This window comes from Oxyura jamaicensis, chromosome 4, assembly GCF_011077185.1.
Source record: "Oxyura jamaicensis isolate SHBP4307 breed ruddy duck chromosome 4, BPBGC_Ojam_1.0, whole genome shotgun sequence".
Classification (NCBI taxonomy): Eukaryota; Metazoa; Chordata; class Aves; order Anseriformes; family Anatidae; genus Oxyura; species Oxyura jamaicensis.
In genome coordinates, this window is record NC_048896.1 from 52,747,713 (window position 1) to 52,771,047 (window position 23,335).

General features: G+C 36.0%; 1 protein-coding gene across 3 annotated transcripts in view; it reads left to right on the forward strand.

The window, feature by feature from the left end:
* Positions 1-23,335, forward strand: part of LRBA (LPS responsive beige-like anchor protein) — a 395,253-nt gene that overhangs the window by 239,114 nt on the left and 132,804 nt on the right. For all 3 annotated transcript variants that reach the window (XM_035325418.1, XM_035325421.1, XM_035325419.1), the window contains exons 40-41: positions 21,336-21,453; positions 23,133-23,235. In XM_035325418.1, coding sequence (XP_035181309.1) covers positions 21,336-21,453; positions 23,133-23,235 — 221 coding nt within the window. The remainder of the gene's footprint in view (positions 1-21,335; positions 21,454-23,132; positions 23,236-23,335) is intronic.

The following is a 23,335-nucleotide window of genomic DNA, read 5'->3' on the forward strand; positions in this document are numbered from 1 at the left end:
AGGGAGAATCATTACTAGGTAGACACATGTCAGGAAGACATCTATAGCAATTCAGCTGGATCTGTAGAAGGAGACCTTTTGCATTCGAGAAATGACTTCCAGTGACCTGGAGCAATCTGTGGCATGCAGTAAAGTGGTGGGAAGCGCACTTGGACCCCCAGCATTCCTAAATAAGTTCCACAGCTGGATTCAATGGACACCAGAGTGAATTCTACCAAGCTGGATTGCTAGTGTAGTATGCATATGTATACAACACATGATTGATTTAATGTTTTCTGTAAATGTCTCCTGTGATTTAATAGTATGACTAAAGAACACGATTTACTAAAATAACAGTTCAGTTTAATTGTGTAGCAGGTAGTTTCTTTGGTATAAATATACAAACTGAAAGCAAAGATGATCTCTTAATGTGGTATTTTAGTTCATTCTAGGCAAGAGGCAAATAGGTGATTGTCCTGCAGGCAGTGTGACATTGTGTCATATTTTGCAGGTCTTTGGCATGAAGCCTGATGAGTAAATGTAACATGCAGATCAGTTGTATGAGTTTCAATGGCAAAATAATTCACTATCACAGATCAGAGAGCATTAGTGCAGTTGTACTGTACCTATTTCAACCCATGAATTTAGTCTTAGGAAGTGATGGCATTACAGGAATGAGAGCCCTGAGCATTTTCCCAGTGTCCTCATTGTTTTCATATGCAGTTAATAAAGCGTGGACTATGGGGTACATGAAGAGGTTAAATGTCCATTTGCATTGTGCCTTCACTGCCCACCACTCCATATATTTTCTTCATTTGAAATTTGAAATAAGTGTTCATTATTGTTGCTCAGAAGGAGTCAGTACCTGCGTTTTGCCTGTTCTAAGTTTCCTGTAAAAGCAGATGGGGAACTGACATTATTTTTGGAGAGAGAAATACATAGCTGTAAAGCTTTTGGTAGTTATTTCCATTGGGAAGCAAGGAGAAATTCTGCAAGAATTGGGATGTGCCTTTCCTGTATCCCGACCGACTGTAGGAACTGAAGAAGTCTTGCTATCCACTCCCCTGTCCAGAAATAGTTAGATTTTTTCAGCCATGTGTCACCTCTACCTGTATGTATTAAGGTGTGCTCCATTGCCAACCAGTGTAATGTCTAAAGTTTTTCACGTTCTGAGAACAGCCACTACTGAGTGGCAACAGTTACTCACTTTACAATGACATTTGATTACTTAGCAAATCTTTACTTACATGCCCTTTATATCTTTGTGTGGTTTTAAGGGGGTTAAAAACTTCTTTAAATATTAAATGTGCTTGGAAATGATAACTAACCTGGGAGAAACTCCAGTGCGTACAGGCAGTGGCTGAATTAAGCACGATGTGTATTTGGAACATAGGGTATATTCCACTGATCTACTATGTAGTGTGCATCCATTTGGCTACAGGGGAAGGAAAAGAGACGTTTGCTGAAGGGAAGGTGCTGGACAAAGGAACAGCATTATGTTCTGTTTTAGTTTCTCTTAAGCCAATTTTTATTTTCACTTTGTTTTCTGTTTTGATAGACTAGTTATATCTCAAGGCAGAGTCTATTTATTTAGAAAGTTACCTGTTTAAGGAAACAATTCATTATGTGTCGTGGAGCTGATGAGTTCAGTAGAGCCACCTTTTAATCCTCGATTCCCTGTGGATTTTCTTTCACAATACCTTTCTCCTTTAAGTCCCTAAAACTACAGTCCTTTTGAGTGAATAGGGGCTATTTTATACACCACCCTGCTTCCAATCCAATTAAAGGCTCAATAATAGACGGATTAGGGAAAGTTTACTTCTTAGTAGAAGTGCAGCTTTGGAAAAATAGTGCGTTGATAGCAAGAGGGAATGTGAAGGAAAGCGGAGAAAATTAAGGAGATAATGGTCAGTAATCTTAACTTGTCTGATGTTTGCGCTGTTCACAATATAGTGGACTCTCAAAATGCGTAGAACAATGATTCGGATTCTTTAACCATTTTGTTGCTGGAGTTTGCCTGTCTCTTCAATTTTCTTCACTCTTGCTTTTGTTATCTGCATCTTGCACAAATGCCACATAATCCTTTACTTTAAGTCCACAGAGTAGGCGACTTTTGTATTTATTTTTTTTTTTGGGGGGGGGGGGGGGAAGGTTGAGTTGAGAAATGTAGGAAAGCAGTGAGTTGATGATAAAGATTTTAATCTCTTGCATTATAAAATTAGTTTGGTATCCAAGTTTGTATAACACATTTCAATTAGGTTTTTATGAGAACTAAACTAACATTCAAGAACATCTGTAGCAAATAATAAGCTCTCTTTTAGAAGTATTTGAGTGAAATGATCAATGTTTAAATGACCCTAGAAAATATTATGTAAAACAGAAAATGTGGTATTAGATATCCATAAGCATTGTTTGATGCATAATAAATACATTAAGTCAAAGTAATAACATTCTTGGCATCCATGGTTTACATAAAAGTGACGTTTCATATTCATTGTCTTGCCCGTCACCTTCCCTTACAGGCTGATTCCAAAGCAGATACTTTTATTGTAGAGCTATGAGGGTGCAAAAGCCTCAGAATTAAACTTTGAACGGTATCTTTTGCATGTGTTTAAGAGGATCCTCAGAGCATATTAATTGGTGCCTGTGGTTAGCAAACTGTTAAGACCAGACTCCTTTTCCACGATACTGAGTTAGGTGGTTGAATAGGGAATGCTGCTTGTTGCCATCAAACCTTTTCGTCCTCTTATTTTTTGGGGGTGGGGGGTGGGGGGAAGCAGGGGGAGGTGGATAAATTAAGCCTTCTCCATTTTGTAGAACAACAAGCAGTCATTATTTTCAACTACTTTGCTACCTTATTATTGCCAAGGTCTCTACAGAGCCTTTTTCTTTGCCTACCATAGTGGATTGTAGTGGGCTAAATGTTTAATGAGTCAATGCGTTAAAGGCTTCACTTTTCTTCCAATTAACCCCAAGACCACTCTGGCATTTTTGTAAATCCACAGAAGTATTTTGTGAGGCCTAAAGGGTAAGCTGCAGGCAGGCTGTGAAGAATGTAAAAAGACTAACCTGCTAACAAACACTGTGCAATAGGACAAAGAGAGTTTAATCCGTATTATGGTAAATGCTGGCTTAGTGTCCCAAAAGGGCTTTGCAGAGTGGAACAAAACAAAGAGGGCAGCACCAATAAAAATCCAGTGCTTTTATTTTTATACACAAAATTGTTGCAAAAGAAAAACTGATAATAGCATTAAGAAAAGTTTGAATGGTGGTTTTAAATATGATACTAAACATTGCAATTGTTCGTCAATTGAATACTGTTTGTTGTACATAAAGAAGCTGAAAGCAACATAGAGGCTCAAATTGATTGAATATTCATGAAAATTGCTCAGATGAGTACCTTGATTTAAATTTGAAACGTTTGTGAATTAGTATAGTGAAAGATAATATATTACCTATATGGTCGTTAGTATGTGTGGCTTTACAGTGGCAAACGTAAGTGTGTTTTAAGTGACTGTGAGAATGCAAAGACATTCATGAAATATGTAACAAACTGCTAAGGACTCTTATTTATCCTCTTCTTACAAGGCAACCGAAAAAAAAGGCAAGGATAGTCACTGTTGTGTTTTTCAAAACCTATTGAAGAGTAAGAGAGATTTGTGGGGTATAGTATTACATTCAAATCCTTACTTATGAAATAGAAGCTGTCTTATTCTTAAAAGTTTGAAACACTTGAGAAAATGAAATAATTCATTAAAAAACTTTAATACTAACTGAGATTTCACCTCTATTCTGTTAAGAATACTATGACACACTCAAATGTAAAAATCAGAAAGCTTCTAAGTGTGAAAAAAGAGAAGAAAATACATAGTATTCCAGGCATGCAAGAAGAGTAAAAAGAGAGCAACATTCCTGATGCTGTTTTAAACGTGAGGTCATCAGCTGTAAAAATAAAACCACCAAGTTCTGAACAGCCCATAGAATAATTTAGGAATGTTTCCCAGTCACTTTGTTAAAAATACCTAGTTAATTTAATTATATCCACATCTTCTCCTAATGATGCTGAATAAATCTCGTGTATGCTAGACACCCCTCAGTCCTGAAATAAACTTTTATAGTAGTGATGTGTCTCTGCTAAGTCTCGCTGCATTACCCATAACTACCCTTTCCTTGCTTAATTTTGCTACAGTCACAGGAAGGAGTGAGGTTCATGCTTTAATTAATGTAATTAATAAATCTAATGAATATAGTCTTGGCTGACCAAGCTAGATCTGTAACTGGGTCTTTTGCTAGGAACAACATATTGTTATCCGCAGAAATATGGGAAGAATGTTCAGAAAAAGACATAGGACTCTCAGCTCCCGTCCTTATGGGGGTGGTACTGCATGTGCGTACTCTGTGGAAGTTTGCTAAGATAAGCCCCTAAAAAGGGCAGACTGACCTTCTGTAGCACCGGGGCCACAAAACACTCTCAGCAATTGTACAGAATTAACGGAGGGATGGAGCTCCCGATGCTTTTGACACAGCGTGGGTAGTAAAGCATCTCTTGGTGTGAGATTCTGTGCCGAGACACTGGACAAATTCATGGTGATATTCCCTAGATAGAGAGGGCTGCCTGCTGGCAACAGATACAGGAGTTCAATGTGTAAACTCTGATAAGGATGACATGTAATTTGTGTTACAGTTTGACTGTTAATTGTATATAAAGCAGCAGCCTTTACAGATCTTTCACAGGGAATCATTTATTGGGAAAAGGAGTAAATCCGGAGTCACCATGTCAGTGTAAGTTTTTATATTTTCCTAGATGTGGTAATATTGACTGTTCATGGCCAGCAGTTCTAAGTGCCAGGGGTACATTTGCATGTTTGTAAGGGTTAACAGGGCTTAATATGAGTCTCTAACAATTAAATTAACAGATTTTTATTTTTATTTTTTATATGTGTTCATAGCATTTATAATTGTGTGGAATGATGACATTTATGTAAAAAAATTACTGGACAAGCTACTACAATAAGACAATTTTAAAAGTTCTTCTGTTAGATTAAGGCAAATGTCTGGGATTTATTTATTTATTTAATAAATATGGAATCAGTCACAGGATATGAATCACTGGACCTAGACTGGGGCTACTTAGTCCTTCCCCACCTCTCCTTGCCATCAGCATCATTTACCTGATGAGTTAAATTGGGGAACTGATCTGGCAGGAAGCCACCTTTTTGTCCCTGGATTATTACAGGGGTGTACTCCCCAGGCTCCTACTGCAGGGCTGTAGGAACACTAGTGGCAGGAGACAGGAGGCAGTGTGACCATACAGTTTGGAGCAGAGCAGACCATCCTAGTGGCATCCAGCTGTCATGGGATCATAACCACAGACTGTGACCTTAGTGAAATGTTTACAGGTTAATTAGGGTTTTGATTGAGATCCCTTAAGTAGGTTCAAAATGTATATATGGTGTGCTGTAATAAAAGTTGTGGAAGTGCAGAAAAAGATAAGTTCAACTCTTCCAAAATTAAATCACTGTGTGTTATCTTCAATGCTGTGCTTTGAAGATAAAGCTTCTGGTGATAAAATAGTGTGAGGATATGCCAGTTAATATTGTCAGTTGCCACTGATTCTGCTGTTGTTTCTGTGTAATAGTTATGTAGTTTTAGTTAAAAATATAAATACATATTTTTTTGTTTTAGGAATGTTTCTAATTACTCTTACCCATTTGACATCCTTCTATACCTGTTGGATGCAGTATCATTTACATTAACTCTGGATTGCTTTTCAGAAATCCTGCCTCTGAGTTCTAGTGCTCAAACACAGATCCCACAGTCAACAGAATGACAAAGCCTACTACAAAGAATGCAATTTCACTGATATCTGAAGTTTTGTGTCCTTACATATAAGTCCGTTGCCTCTTCTAAGTTTGCTCTCAAAGTTTGAAGCTGCTCCATCCCATGTTTGTGGGCAAAAGTTGTGTCTGTTAGCAATTTCTTTCCCTCCTCACAGTGCTCACAGCATAGCAAGGAAATATTAGAGGTACGACACTTTCTCCTGGAGAAAGGAAAGACATTAGTCTATAAAACATTAGATTGTTGCCAGCTATATGAACTCATCCAGAAATTCGCTCTTGTAAATTAGTACAGGGTTATATGATCTGTATGGCTGATACACTGACAATATTTAAGGACTTTTTAAAATTGTGGGTAAAACATAAAAACTTTTCGAATATGCCTTTGTATCACTTGCATTGAAACAACTCTATTCAAAGACGCTTTTCCTTTCCTGCAGAAAGTTTTCTAGACAGGTAATACTTTGAAAGTAAGAATTAAGTTCGATACATGTATATATATATTTTTAATTACGACTTTTTGTTAATTGTCAGATTTGCATTTTTAATTATTTTCAACATTTAATCCAAGCCTTCTGGACACTTCTTGGCCCTGCATTTTGAGCCTTGACATAACTAGTTACTATTGCTAGAAAATTCGTTGAGAAGCCACGTGTAAAGGATTTTGATAAACTCGTTATGACAGTAGTTAGCTTTATTTATTCCCTTAGTCTGTGATTTTTGCATCTGAGCATTATGGGGTTGAGAAATCAGCATATGACTATCACTATTCATCTAAAAACTAGAGCTGGATCTTCCCTATTACATTTTAAAGAGATTTTAGTGTTAATTTCCTGAACCATTGCAAAGCTTGGTTGGTTTATTTTATGTTTGTTTCCAAATGGTACATTCATAAAATGCAAAAACATACAGCATAATGACTCTGGAAATTCTCTTGGCATACTCAAACTAAATTACTTTAAACAACTCTACCATTTTCTAAAAGAACTGAATAATTACTAAACTGAATTGTAACAATATGCACAGGTTTGCTAGAAAGAAGAGTAGATAAAGCATATGTTTACATGACTGACACAATAAAAGGTTTCCCTATACAGTTTTGCAAATAGTGATTATAATTTCATGCTAATAAGATGCAGGAAAATGTGCTGAAGGAATTGTGCTTTGCTGCTTTTGTCACAGTTTCATCAAACTGATTTTGTCAGCACTGGAGCATAACCCTTGCCACATCAGTTTGAGTGCTCATTAGGCAGCCGATTTGTCTGAATCCTCATTAAATTGATTAACTCATTTACTTATGGATGATGACATGTTATGTGGTACAGGAATGGTGGTTAGAGACTGGAAGCGAGACTCCCATTGACTTGCTTAGTATTCAGTTGTTCATTTATTTCTGCAATAAATTGCTGTGCTCAAGTGCTGTAGCATCAATGATGTACTTTTTGCAGAAGTGTGGCATCAGCTGAAGGATTCAACTTACATTGTGTAAACTTGCACCTTTTGGTAAACTACTGACAGCAATTTAGAAGCGTCTTAGGTTTATAGCTTGCTCTAATTCCCTATTTATTTCACTTGGGTGCTAGACTTTCTCATGAAGAACCTAAAAGGCTTTTTTGAACATCTGTTTTAATGTACATTAAACAGTGAAAGGGAAGCAAGTAGACAACCTCTTCAGTTATACATGCAGAAGAGGCAGACATTACTAACAGAAGACACTTAAAGAAAGCAGTTTTCTGAAAGGTAGCTTTCAGAAGTATGACATGAAAAAAAAATCAGATGAATTTGATCAATTTCTATGCATGCACATAGTCTAGAAATTTGCATTTATAAAATGTATTATGTTGATATGCTTCTAGTATTTTACCATGCTACTTGGAATAGCTGAGTCTGTGTAAGTCATGCTGAAATACAAGTTTTTGATACCAACTACAGTGTGGTCTCCACATGTGAAAACATAAAAAGAAATTAAAACATCTGGGCTTTAACAAATAATCAATATTATAATTTAATCCGATGATTCTGCAGCAAGTAGATGGCAAGTATAATAAATAGTTTGTATTTCCGAGTCAGTATTACTTGTAGCTTGGAATAAGTCAAAATGTAGTCAACTACTTCAAACTTCATGAAAACAAAGAAATCTGAATTATTGAGTGGTCAAGTTATTACAGTAAGAATTGAATTTGCTTATTCCTGGGCTGAATGTGTCACGTACGTAGACAAAGTAGTTTAAACAAAGGCATCAATGTCTGTTGCTTTGAATAAGCAGAATGCTTTGTATTTTACAAGGTGTAACACAAGCCTTAGTCATAGACAGGGTCAGCACTGGACAACCACAGTTTACAAACACAGACCAGAGATCTTCCTCTCTAAGTGTAGGACCAGAAGTAGCAGATTAATTAAATACTGGTCAAAGTACAAGAAAACAAGAAACAAGACATTTTCAAAGACGAAAGAAGAAATTTTCAACATGAAACCAGCAGTTGTATATGTCACCAAGCTTCTGAAGCTTTTAGAGGTGTGGTATTAAGGGAGGACTTCAAGACAGTTTCTAGACAAGATATGTATCAGAGCTTGGCTGCTTGAAACACCCAGAGAAATGGTAGAACCCAGAGAGCTGCAGGACTGAAAACTAAATTAGTGATACACAGAGGCTGGTCTGACTGCAGTAAAGATTTTACTAAACCAAAGTTTTAGAAGCATTTCTCTCAGTGACAGTCATGGCTTAAGGTAAGATGGCCTCAGGTGCCATCACATCATCCTCCCTCTCCCCGTTGTTTGTGGGAAAGCATTTGAGCGCTTGTGCAGTGAACAGAACAGGGGAAGTGAGTCAGCCTAAAATAACCTTTGCATTTTTTCTTCTCCTTGCCCCTGGTTATTTTCTATCTGAATCACTTCTCCACTCCAGCTGACCTCAAATATAGTGCTGTTAGAACAGTAGGGTTGGGGAAGCAGTAGAAAGTGACTTCTCATGGACAGAGAATGGAAAAAAGGTAGATCATTAAGGGGAATGTAAAAATAATTTTACATCTTTTTATAAGTTACTTAAAGCTGTGTATATACACTTTGCTTTGCTTTAATGTATATATATACATGTATATACATATTCTGTGATGCTAACAATCGCAAGTTTTGATGGTAATAAAAATGACTGTCTCTGTAATTCTGTCTTCTCTGAGTAAAAGTAGAACTTTGGTGTTCTCAGGCTTCTTAAAAGATTAACAGTGTTCTGTAGAATTGAGATGAGACAATAATGGGAAAATATCTTGTTACTATAATAGTAGCACAGTATGTGTGGTTATGTTTGTTTATACTGACCCACAGTTTTACTGAAGATCTAGTCAAATCAATCTTGTTTCCCTGAGATTATGACAGAAGTGCAAGTGAAATTTTTTCTAGGGAGATACAAAAAGGGATGAGGACATCTTGCTTCCCTTCTGTAAAAGGGATTACTGTAACTGAATTAAATTGAGCTAGAATTTCACTCACCCTTCTAATTTTCTTTTTCGGAAGAAAGAACTCCAAGCATGTCTAATTTCAGATTTTTTTTAGTAGATTTCTTTGGTTTTTGAGAATTGTCATTTAGTGTACTAACATACATCCATATTGAGAATGATGAGGAGAGTTCATAAAAACAATTTCTGGGACCCTTATTTCAATCAGTGTTTCTCTAGAATAATTTCAGGATCATAGAAATTTTGCAAAAAATGTATGTAGAACACAGTTAATATTCAAACAGGCAATTGATGATCGGAGTAAAATTACTGTGCTCTAAATTTTTCTACATCCACCTATTTCCCCCCTTCACTTGTTCTGACAGTTACAGACCGCTTCTCTAATGGGGCTTGCATTTGAAGATAAGCCTACATGTAAACAAATTAACTTTTCTTAAATGGAGAGCCATTTCATCTGCAATAATGTACCAATTCATAAACTATCACAAGCATATTTTTTTAAAAAAAGAAAGATAAATGACCCATTGTATAACACTTACTATTAGGCAGACTAGATGTCCCTGTGTTCTGGGAGATAAGGCTCTTGTATTATTACACCCTAATAAAATGAGTTAATGTTTTAGTATCAGAGATAAAAGGACAGTTGGATATATTTAATAACCAAACTGAGAAACACTTAATTTTAGTTGTCTGTAGCAATATAACACAAATTCCCCTGTAAAACAAATTGCACTTTTGGAATATACTTTAATGTACATTCGACAAAGGAGAAAATGAGGTGATTGAAGTTCAATTTGTAGCATGTTATTAACCATTTCCGCTTGACTAGATGAGTAAAAGGATAATGGATGAGGGTTTTATTATTGCCTTTCTGCTAAAATGAAGTGGTGTAAAAGATAAGGTGATGAGATTAATGAACATAAGGAAAAGGCGTAATCAATCAAACTCCAACAGGGAGATGAGATGACAGTACTTAAGATTTGTAAGGATACATGTTTTCAAAAGTGGATTTTATCAACACCGACATTTTGTTTAGGTGGAGTGCTAAAAAGCAGATACTCACCAGTTTTAGTTATTTTTGCAGGTTCTTTATGCTAGTGTATATTTGAAGTTTCAACAACTGATGTCACAAATTACAGTTGATATGTCTGGGTTTTTTTAAATTAGATCCCACATTTTTAAAAACTATAATTATTAAATGAGGACACACAAATGCAACTTTTGTCAACTAGGAACAATGATTTATTGGTCAGTTTATCAGTTCTTCACTGGAGGTACGCTCTTAGATGGGTCTGGATAAGTTACTTTTATTCTTTGTGTTATTGCTTTGAGTTTTGTGCCCTAGTCTTTTCAGAAGATAATTTTCAAATGCTCATGGAAAAGAAAGGAATATTGCTTGTCCTGTAATAAATGGTCAACCATCAAACCCCGCAAACTTTCAGCTTGCAACTTCTTGAGTAGAAAACTGGGTATCTTGTGGAGATAAATGTGCAGACATTTCTGGCTGTAAATGCATTCCTACTTGTAGGGTATAATACTTTGTATATTTCAGAACTCCAATGCTGTTGTCTTGCCTCTGACACGTATTTTAAAATGACTAACCTACTTGTGTATCTATATTGCTAGCATGTTATGGAAATGAGTGTCCTCATTTTAGAAACTAATTTCAAGTATTTTCAAATTTCACTGATTCCAGATCTCAAATTGTTTAAATACTTGTAAGTACTCCAGACGTAGTTAGTCATGGAGTAAACCTTCAGTAACTTACAGATAGGTCTTCTGTCTTAAACTACTCTTTTTAACAAAAGAACATTGAGTTACAAACTAAATCACTTAAGAACTGAAAATGCCGTAAAAAATTATGTTTTCTCATATCTTCAATCTCCTGCTTTTTTATAAAAAACATGTACCTCTTTCAAAACGTGGAGACGACTGGGAACAGAACTGCTACCCAGTTAGATTTTTTCCTGCTTAAAGGTTTAAGAAGGGTTCCCACATCGTTCCTTCAAGTACAGTTAATTTGCTTGATAAGAGTTGCCTCAAGTTACTTTTGCAAATGAAATATTCATAGACAAGATAAATTATTGTATTTTCTCAAGGAACTGTTATTTCTTGGCAGCACTTTGCACGGAGTGGATAGGATATTACTAAGAGGTTAATTGTGTCTAAAAAGCAGTTTACAGGACTTTTTTCCCTTTTGACTTGAGCATTTATGAAACAGACTGTCACATACTGGCTGGAACCCGGTGCTTTGTAAATACTCCCACATTAGATCTGCCTTTTTCTGCCTTTTAGGAAAAGTTCCAGTTGTGCATAACAGAATAGTGGATTTGTAAGATAAATGCATACCACAGCCCAGATTACAGTTCTTCACAAGAGCTGATATTTTTACACAGACTTACAGCCCCTTCTTCTCCTGTCATCTGCAGAATTTTTTGATAGGCCATTTTTTATTGGGCCCTCAGTGGTAGCAAGTTTTAGATTTAATACCCTAGGGGGAATGGCAAGGCAAATCATGTTGTTGGATCAATTGTTCAACTATCCCCAGACTGCTGTCTGTGTACATTACACTTGTATCACATTTCCAAGCCTTTCTTATCAATCATTTGGACTAGAAATGCAGTTTAATTTTCTATTGCATTTTAAAACTGAAATTAGGGTTATGGTCTTGTTTTGTTACCCTAGAATCCTAGATGTGGTCATAGACCTCGCATTAGGTATGTCCGTGGCTTAATTAACCTTGGAAGGAGGTCTGTGCTCATAGGAATGCTTTAAAGCTGAATTTAGCTACTTTATTTTGCCATCTTCTGAGATGAAAACCAGCAGTTATTGTTTAAAACCTTCTGTTCACATTGTTCTTTGTTCTTTACAAATGTGATTCATTTTAAGTGGTCAAATTATTTCTATGGATGATCTTAAAGAAGAGATTCTCTCTTGCAGTCATAGGCCATAGCAAAACCTTTGTCACTGACTGATTATACCCAGTTCCTTTACTTGAGGAATTAATCTACTTTTACTGGAATATAAGATAAATGTAGGAATACAGATGCAGAATATGAGGCATACTCATGTGGGTCTTGATTAAAAAAAGTGCATGTGGGGGACATGTCCTCTGATAACTAAGAATGATTTCCCTATGTTGTTGTCATGTCTCTGTTCTGCTTTGGTGTATGGTAAATGAACATAGCAGGGAGAGGAGCACTGCTTGAGCAGTGGAGGTTTTATTAGAAGCACTGCTATATCTTCTGTCCCAACTTCTGAGAGCAGGAGGGGGATTTTCTATAGCATAAAGTACTGTGCAATCCTGGGATGTGGGGCAGCTACCAGACATCCAAAGTAAGGCAAATGTATGCAATTACACAGCAGCCCCTGCATCTGCTCCAGTATACTCAGAGGGGATTTGGTTCCTGCAGCAGTCTAGAGTCTGTGCAGCACAAAGGTGGCATTAAGCCATTTTTACATTCCCATCCCTTTGCAAGCTGCACCTTCTGTGCCATATCTCTCGTAAAACATAGCACAGAATCTTTTAATGTAAACTGCTGGATTGGCAGCTCTGGAGTCTGACTTTTCTCTTTGCCTTCAAGAGGCACATCTGTTCTTCTACGAACGGGCTTGGTTCCCATTAATGAGCTGATCAGATGCAGTCTTTTATGATGACTGGTACTCAAGCTTCCTGCCAGATGTGTGGGGGTGGTTTTTTGTTTTTGTTTTGTTCTGATGAAGGGATATGAAGGTCAGCTTACAGGTCATCAATAATAATAAAAAAAATCATTCTTTTGGCATTTAAACTTTTTTTTTTTTTTTCATTGCCCATTTGTGTTTTTCTCCTCACCCATTGTCTGCAAGATCAAAATGGCAGACACAGGACATCTGCCAGTATTGCAGGTGCATTTGTTCCCTCCTTGGTTGCAGTTGCTGCTTCTGCTTGCACGTGTTCTGGCCAGATAGAGCTCTCCTGGATACATGTGGGAACAGCTCATGGGAGAAGTCAAGTCCTAAAAGTGGTGAAATAGACAGGTGAAAGGCACAGCAGTGGGAAATCTTACATGACTACTCTGATTTGCTGTTCAAAACTGAAATTTGAAGAGACAATTACAACAAACATGAACCTTATTTTTTTCAAAGAAACATCAGTGGCTAAATCTGTTTAAGAGACAGCAAAACCAGGAAGCTTTTATGTTGTTTTCCATGGTCTGTTTTTGAGATGCATGCTCCTGTATATTACCTTTCACCATATCTAGTTATGCTGTGGATATGAACTGCTGTGAGTCATTAGTCTGGCAATTGTCCTAGTTTTCAGACTCTGTACTCCTTAGAGATCAACCAATATAATCTGATAAATATTATCTACAAGGCTCTTCTGCATTAGGAGTTTTTTAAAACAAGAGGGGGGACCAACCAGAACTTTAAACTTGAAAAAGCAAACAAACAAAAAGAAACACCATCAAGGTAAATCCCTTCTTGTTATAAAAATATAATTCTGATTCATTTCTTTTATGACTTTCTGAGGTACTTCCACTTTTAAACAGGAGAAAACTTTTAGGGCTTTTCTCAAAATCCCTTAAATAGTTTTGAAAGGCTATTTATTTTAGTAGTTTTACAACAGCATGTAAGGGATTGGAGCCACTAAGTAGAAATGAGGTGGACAAAGGACAACAGCACAATCTTAGAATCATAGAATGATTACTGTTGGAAAAACCTTCAAGATAATTTGATCCAACCATCTCCCTACCACCAATATTATCCACTAAAACATGTCCCTAAGTACCACATCCAACCTTCCCTTAAACACCCCCAGGGACGGTGACTCCATCACCTCCCTGGGCAACCAGTTCCAATGCCTGACGGCTCTTTCTGAGAAGAAATGTCTCCTAATTTCCAACCTATACCCCGCCTGGTGCAACTTGAGGCCATTCCCTCTAGTCCTATCACTAGTTACCTGTGTACTAGTTATCTTCCTATCTAGTTATCTTCTTACTAGTTGTCTTCCAAAGTATTTTTTTATTAACTCAGTTATTTCAGAGAGACCGACCTTGGTATCTTCCTCATAAACTTGTCTTGTTTCTTTTATGAAGCCTTCTGAATGATAATATTTGGGTACCTTGGCAAAGTTTGGTTTCCAGTCATACCTACCACCTCAGAAATGTATATCTACTTTTTTTTTGCTTAATAATAATACAGAATCCTAGGGAGTATACCAAAAACCTTTGAGGTTTAAACTTTAAGAGTTTTTGTTTTAGAACCTCATTTCCAGTAAACACTTCCAAAACGATCACTTTCAGATTATCACAACCTGAATTTACACTTCCTTTTTGATTAGCTCACAACCTGAAGTCAAATTAAACAATCAGTTTTCACTAACACATAGTTCGGATCATCTTAAAGTTCCTGTACTTTGTAGTTTATTTTTTATATGATAAACTTGAAAGGGAGTTAAGTAACGAGGTAGCAAGGTTTGTGCTGACAGGAAGTTGTGTAGTCAGCACCAAAATAAGTGAGTTGTGAGGAATTTTGAGGCAGGTCTAGACACCAGCTCCTCGGTTGCATAGGTAAACTGATGGCAAATGGAATTTCTCAATCTAATTTTCCAAAATTCTGTCTTGTGGGATATCTAGCCTGGAATACACCACTGCACCATTCATTATTATAGAGGCTTGATATTAATAATACTTAATTTCAGTATTATTGATCCAAATTCTTAATGCGTTCAGCTTGTTTGACAGCTTCTACACACTTACAAACCATTTCACTGAATTTTTATCAGTGATGCTTAAGCTATCTTCTTGAGCATTTGCAGGTAACTTCCTTTTTTGTCCAATGTATACAAATTGATATCGACAACAGTAGCTTTTTTATTATTTACGTAGTATATACAGTATCTACAGAGTTTAAATGATGAAATTCATTGACACATAAAATGATGAAGTCATATAATTTAATGCATTTCACAAAGCAGTTATGGAATTTGTCGGTCTGTGTAGACATCAGGACTAGCCAGAATAGTTCTTATTAATTCAAGTAGATTAAAAGTGCTCTCTGAATTTTTAAACCTATGATATAATGAAGGAAAAAAATGAGAAAATATTCCAATTTACCCACCGTGCTGGCCATGGTTAAAGACAGGACACTGCCATTGCTTGATGATTACCTGATCAAATGTTTTCTGCTGCTGATAATGAACCATTGCTGATCCTGCTGCCTAGGATTCAGCAGGGATAATCAAAACGGACAAAGAAATTGTGTAGTATTGGATGCAGTGGAAAGGAGTAAGATAGTTGGTACCAACTTTGCTAACACTTTACTGATTTATTAGAACATATGGGGTGTTGAGAACCTCATAGTCAATTCAAAAGAATGAAACCTGTTATGACTACCTGTCATGAATTTTCAAAAGTAGATCTTGATACAAGGAGAAGGTTATCTGCAGTTAGTGGAAGACTAGTTTCAGAAAATCTGCATTGCATATTTTTTTTTCACTTTAAAATATAGCTTTAGTGTCAGGATAAAGAGAGAAAATATAGTTGTGCATCGTCTATTTTAATCATCTGGTAAGTATTTTTCATCTCATCTCACATGTACTGATCTGTGGCCTGTGACAGACGTTACTCATTTCCAAACAAATGGTGTTATTTGTGTATTACTTACATAGTTTTATTTCTAGATCTATTCTATAATTGGAAATAATTTCTAAGTTGTAACTAAAAACTATGCTATTTACAGCTCCAGAGGCCTTAAAGTATATCAGGCTAGTATAAACAGTATACAGTGAAATAGGAATTTCAGTTTGTGGTAAATCTGTCTGTCCCCAGCAGCTCCAGATAAAATAATTTTAGCCTTCTAAAGCACATCAATTTGCTAGTCTGTGGTTCATGTATCAAAGAACATTCTGTGAAAATATCAATATCATTGGTTAATATAAATGAAATTAATTTTTAAAGCTGGGCTAAAGGTTGACATCTGAAAAATTGCATTACTTTGCAGAAGAGAAATTTCTGTCTTCTAGTGAAATTTCAGGTCATAAGGGCAAGTAATTTTCACAATCTTCAATGGGAACCAGTGAAATATGAACTTCATTGTCACCTAGCCCCAAAGCGATAAGATAAAATGAGCTGATACATCATTTGCTGTGGTTTTATCATCTCCTCCGGTAATTGGAAGAGAAAACATAAGAGTCCTTTACCACCCCCCTCCCCAATCCCTTCACCACCCACACCCAGGCATAAGCCATTTTGCTTGATCGATACAAAGGTCACAGAGTATTTATTTATTTATTTATTTATTTTTATGCTGGGTAAAACCATCTAGTGGAACATTAAAGTAATGAATATGTTTAATTGAGTTTGTCACCCATGAAAATGCTGAACAGGATTGTATAGCAGACTGTGTGCTCACAGGAGGGACTGGAAGGGAGACTACTGTTATTTGAGTGTAGATTTAAGTGGCTGCATGTATAAATATCTACTTTTAAAAATAGAACATCTTATTCATTATTCTCTTGAGAAATCTAAAATAAACTATAAGTTTTGTGATTTATTTAAGAGCATTTGGATATCTAACATTACTATTAATCTTGGATGTATTTAAAAAAAATCACCGTAAGACCCTTTCATTGTGAATGCTACAGCTAGCAACTAAATAGTATCCGAACAGTAGAATCTGAAGATGTGGAACACATTTACAAGGCTGAAATTGTGGTGGCAATCCAGGTTCTTGCTGAACTCTGAATCAGATTTTATATCCTCTACATGCTGTAATTTTGCCTACCTGAACAAAGATGACCCCAAAAGACTAAGAATGCTACTAGAAGAATTTATTTGTATAGATCCTCTCTCAGCTCCAATCAAATTTAAATGCAAATTAAATGCATTTTGTTTTTGCTGTGTCTTGATTAATGTGCTCCCTAACTTTTTTAGGAGATCTCAAGGAAAACTGTTGTGAAATATACAAATATTCATCAGCTTTTTAAAAAAGCTGTTTAGTTTTTATTTTACTTATGACAGTTAAATTGGCTGACACATTAAAGTAATATAATTATTCAATTATTGTTTCAGTTCTGTAACCCATTTGCAGACTTAATTACTTATAGGATATTCACATTTTGAGATCAATAGTACTTTTCTCTAAAAATAAAATATGATAGCTGATTGGTTTGCTTAAAATGTAAAGCAAACTGTTAATCTAGTCCTCAGTAAAATGCTACTTTTCTAATTCAGGAGGAAGCTGTACAGATGGTATTTTTAAAGTATTGCATGTAATCTTCTACAAGAGACATTGTTTATAATCACGGTTGGAGGGGATTTTGGAGAAAAGGTAGGGTTGGGCATTTGTGTCCAAAACTGAATAGCTTCTGGGTGGGTATTTTCATGTTGATACACAGCTATGAATCGTGAGGAGATGACTTGTTTACACGTGACCTTAATTAACAATCAGCTCTGTGCTACCTGCATTTTCTTGCATCTCTTATTCAGTCTTCTCAAAGTGGAAATTGAAGCTAGCTCTTCTTTACCTACTGGCTTCTTGGTGGGTTTCTTCCAGTCAGGTAGTGTCAGGGCCTGCAGCAGGACTATGAGAACTGATTACAGGTTTGGGCCTTCATTTTTTTATTTGAAGTAAAGAAGGGACTTCATGCAGAGGTGAAAGGAGTTTTGTATTTTAATTTGTGTTGTCATGCTGTTTGTTCATCTGTTTTCCTTGCAATACCTAAAGGGGGCCTACAAGAAAGCAGGAGAGGGACTGTTGGTCAGGGACTGTAGTGATAGGACAAAGAACAATGGTTCTAAACTAAAAGAAGGTGGATTTTTATTAGATATTTGGAAGAAATTCTTCATTCTGACGGTGGTGAGGCACTGGAACAGGTTCAACAGAGAAACTGTGGATGCCCCACCCCTGGAGGTGTTCAAGGCCTGGTCTGGAGGGAGGTGTCCCAGCCCATGACAGGGGGTTGGAACTGGGTGATTTTTAAGCTCCTTTCCAACCCAAACCATTCTGTGATTCTGTGAAAGTCTGATCACAGAGTAGTTCATGTAATAAGATCTGTAGAATCATGTATGATCAGTTCATTTATCTATTTTTCATGGAAATGGTAAACAATATAAATTGTCTATTCACCTGTAGGGTCCAGTATATTTTCAAATAAGTGAAATATGCATAGATTAAACTTCAATCTGATGTGTGGAATCAACTGAAGTTCTATGGATATCTGTTCATGTGGGGAAGGTGGCACTATTTGTGCATATTAAATTAGATCGTACAGTCCCATTAGTCTTTGCTTCACAAGTTGGTCTAAAACTATTACCAATGGTAACAAAACACAGAAATAAACAGGAGTCATTTTTAAACCAAACTTATAATACAAGAGGATGAATAACATGGTTGTTTTTAAATTCTTAAACAGATTTCTGTGTTGTGTGATTTAAGGATGAAAACAGGAAAATGCAAAAAAATGTTTTGTAAGTTGTAATTCTGAAACTGAAAATATCAGATGTGGTAGCACTGATTTTAAAAAAAAATCCCTTTATCAAAATAAAAATTCTGAATTTAATTTAAAGTGCTAGCCAGTTTCTGCAACTAGTAGGTCCTGTTAATAAAATTGGATGTCTGGAAAGGAATAAAAGGTTGAATTTGATTTTTTGTGAGGAATCCTTGCTAATACACATGAAAGAAATGTGCTTGGATCTTTCATCTAGTCTACTGGGCGTGCTAAGCGCAGAGCAATGGTAATGATGCAGTTTCCATAGCGACCGGTTCATTGGAGGGCTAGACCTCTGTCTAGGGTGCTGTCAGTGTGTGAGGAGGTTCAGAGAACAGAGTGTCCCAAAGAAGGGCTGCTTCCACCTAATCCAGTTTTAATTGAACTCCAGAGACTTTGAAGTGAAGCTGCAGACCAGGCAGCTACTATTCCAACTCGGAACGAAGGCCTGGCTCAGCTAGGCCTCAGCTGCTTCTCGCTCCTGATAACTGCTGCTAATGAGCGGCCTGAAGAATTGCTCCAGCGGTGACTGCTACTCTTTCTGCAGCCTGATCCAAGTTTCTGCTGTAAATCCTGTTATTTCAGTAACTTTAGCATGGCTGTATGAGCCTCCCAACATAAACTAGCTCTTGCTGTTGATGCTTTTCCTTCCCATTTTGAAAAAAAACAGTGTATGGCTGTTTGCAATGGTTCCACCATCTCAACAAACGCCAGTCTCACAGGGTAAAAGCAATATTTGCCTTGCATCCATGTAATAAGTGTTTGAATTTGAAATGTGCCGATTCATAGTAACAATCAGTCATGTTTCAATTGCTACTACTGAAACTCAGAGAAATGCAGAAATACATTCCTGATTCTCTCTAAAAATAAGCACTGAAATTATAAGCTCCAATTTTAAGATTGTAATATGGATGAATACCAGAAAAAGTACTAAGAAATGTTTGTACACATGGACCACAACTTTGTCTCCTTTGACACCTCTTTCGATGTTGTGCTCTTTAAAGGATATTTATATGCATGTGATAAAAGCAAAACACAGCAGTTCTGAGTAGCACTGCAGAATTATACAAATCTGCCAATTAGTGGGGCTGGCTTGTGGATGTGGTAGGGAAAGTGTCAGCGTGGCCCAACTCTGATAGTTCCTCTGTTTAAGAAATGATTGGTAACCATAGGCAGTCTCTGCTCCTTTCATCACCTTTTGGGAATTTGGTTTCAGAATAATTATGCGTTTTTTTCCTTCTCTTTTTGTGTGTGGGGGTGTTGGGAGAGGAGGAGAAGTTGTCTGTCGCACTTGCACTGGGGGGAAGATGAGAGATTAACTAAAAAGGAAGAAGGTGTGGGAGATGATTTCCTTTGTAAGTTCTGAGCTTCTGTGCTAGCCGCTTTTGGTTTGCCCCACTTGTTTGTTGCTATAAAATTCACAGATGTAGTAAGGAATTTTACATTGTGTTGTGCAGTGCTCTTTATAGAGCTTCTGTCCTCTGTTCTGCAAAAACAGTTTATTTGTGAACGTACACTACATGTGAGGCAAAATCATCCATTAAAAAATTACAGACAGGTTATTGTGTTCAAAAACAGTCTCTGTTATATTCAAGGCTTGGATTTTACTTTTCTTTTTTCATCTCTTATTTCTATTTTTTATTTATTCAGAGTATATTGCTTAAATGAAATTGTTGTAAGAGTGATGATGTTAAAGAGGATTATATTTGCAACTCTTTTTCTGTGATGGATTTAAGTTAGAAGTATTTGTGTTTGCTAAAATGGACAAATCTCAGATATTTTCCTTTGCTTGGGGTTTGTTAATCTGAGGCAGAGGAGTGTCCAATCTCGCTGTCTCTTAACACTTACATAATTAAGCTTTGAAATGAAAAGCAAAAAGTGAAGAAACAAAGAAACAAAGTGGCTGAGGACTAAAAATGGGATTAGTTTGAATTGTGAAGGCAGACTAAGCATCTGTGTCTGTCAGATGGGATGACAGGAATTGTAACAAGTTACTTTGACAACCGCTTACTCCATAGAGAGATTATGCTGAGTTCATTTGCAGGTTTGTGTTTAACCTTAGCTGACAAAATGATACTTAACCTCTTATACAGCCAACCTTTATACTTCTAGAATTAATGAATGTTGCCTTAACGATAAAAGTAAGGAACATTTTTTTCCTTTGAAGACATTTTTTCTTGCTTATTTGTTACAGTCTTGTTATTACAATGATAAAGCAAGTGTGGATACATCTGATGGCACTAGTAATACATTTTCAGAATATGCTTTTATATTTTGCTGATGTGCTAAACCTTTTGCAATATTTCTGAAACTGCCTTGGTTATGGAAAACACAGTTAATATGGAAAATACAGAAAAAATAGAGCAAATTTTTAGAAGGCCTTGGCATGAATTGAGTTTAGGACTTGATAGTCCATGATAGCATGATTATCATAGCATGATTTTAAATTTGAGCACATTTTAATTTTGCTGCAGGTTTTGCATGTAATTGGTAGAATCCATGTTTGTGCATCAGACAGTTTCTCTTTCATAGGATGTTACCTGTACGGACAACATATTTAAAGCATTTATTTCTCTCTCTCTTTCTCATTTCTACTAGATTCTGGCATATACAGAAGGACTCCATGGAAAATGGCTCTTTTCAGAGATTCGATCTATCTTTTCTCGACGTTATCTTCTGCAAAATACAGCACTGGAGATATTCATGGCAAATAGAGGTACTGTGAGTTTAGGGCCATGTCAAGTATTGATTTGGGGACATGTGCTTTCTGTATGGCTGTTTAGTCACTCTGTTTTTTGTTATGGATTTGTATAAGTAGTGGAAGGGTTTGGATTAAGTGCCTCAATATTTAAATTAGTATATTTTTGTATTGTATTTTTGTTTCCACTTTTTGTTTTTTGTTTGTTTCTTGAGGAATTAAGTTCAAACACAGTAACTGGGAATTAGCAATGCCTCACTTCCCCACATGTTTATTTGGCATCTAAACATTCTTGCTTAAGGCATACCTACCTCTGATCTGTTATACTTCAAGGGTTTTTTTTTTGTCTCTTGGGAGGGTTAGCAGTTATTAGTTATACATGCTAAGAACAACAGAATGGAAGAACTGCGCTACCAGATTGGATCAGTGGTATAGCTTTGTGCTGTATTTCTAGTAATAGTATTCCAATATTCTAATATTTTTTCAAATATAGTTATGCAATAATCTGCATCTCTTGGATACCTCTAAAATCTCTATATAAATAGAGAAATGTAGCTTTTAGTTAGATCATAGTGCAAGTCTAAGAAATAAATGTGGGCTTAACCCTGCTTGATTATGAACATTTTTTTTACTCTTCACTTTCTTCAGTTCCTTTTTCAAACACACATATGTAGTCTGACAAGTCACTCAAAATATAGTGAGTTTAGACTTCAGAGAACTTTGTTCTGCTATTTTCTCCTGTTAAATTTTATTCTAAACTAGGTTAGATGATGTCTTTGCAGTTTAAACTAAGATTCTTCAGTCACTTCTGGTGGTTTTGTACTGATAATGAAATTTTGAAAAACACGTTTTGAAATCTGTATACAAAGACATCAAATAATGTAGTTCTTAAGAGGACACTTTTCAAATATAGGGAAGTTTTTTGGTGGTGATATTAAACAGTGTTATACTTAAGTCAGTATGTATTTCACAGGACATCTTTTGTGCAGTTAACATATCAGTCAAATAGTTTTTATCTGAGTTTAAAATTAACTCTAACCTTAAACATAGCTGGTAAGGAATCAGACAAAGATTTTGCAGAGAGCATCATTGTGCATATCTGGTAGTGTGTATCGTCCACTGGAATATTAGTCATGTACTCAAACAGTTTCATATTTTGGAGCCCCTAGTTGTCATAAACTAGCCTCTGTGAAGTCATAAATGTCCACTGGTGATATCACAATTGGATTATGTTATTCCAATTTTTAGGTTAGTTTCATTAGTGTCATTCTGTGTTTCAGAAAAAACATGAAGACAATATTTATATGTTAAATATAATAGATGTTAAATATAATAATACTGAAAATATAAACTGGTAAACGTGATGCAGTTTATATATAAAATATCATTATTTTATTTAGTTCTAGTTAGTCAATGAGTACATAAAGATTTACCTTCTGTTCAGAAAGCAAAACAACTGTAGGCTTCATAAGCTTTGTAAAAGTGTCAGCTTCTGATGAAATTCCTCACAGCGGAAAATAGAAGCAGTTCCAGAAATTGTATAAAAGTGTATCTAATTGTATAAAAGTGTCTCAAGGAAACATGTCTATTTTTTTTTATCTGTTCAGCACCTAAGCTTAGGTTTAAGTTTTATTGGGCCAGAAAGCAAAAAATAAACGCTGCAGAATGATGCTGTATTTCATTTCTTGTGTTCACAGTTGGTGTCATGTTTAACTTCCCTGACCAAGCAACAGTAAAGAAAGTGGTTAATTGTCTTCCTCGGGTTGGTATTGGTGCAATCTTTGGACTACCCCAGACCAGGTATTTTACAGTTTGAATTAATTGTATCTGTGAATTCTAAGTTTTTTTTTTTTTTTTTTTTATTTATTTATTTATTTTTTTTCTTTTCATCAAGCCAACC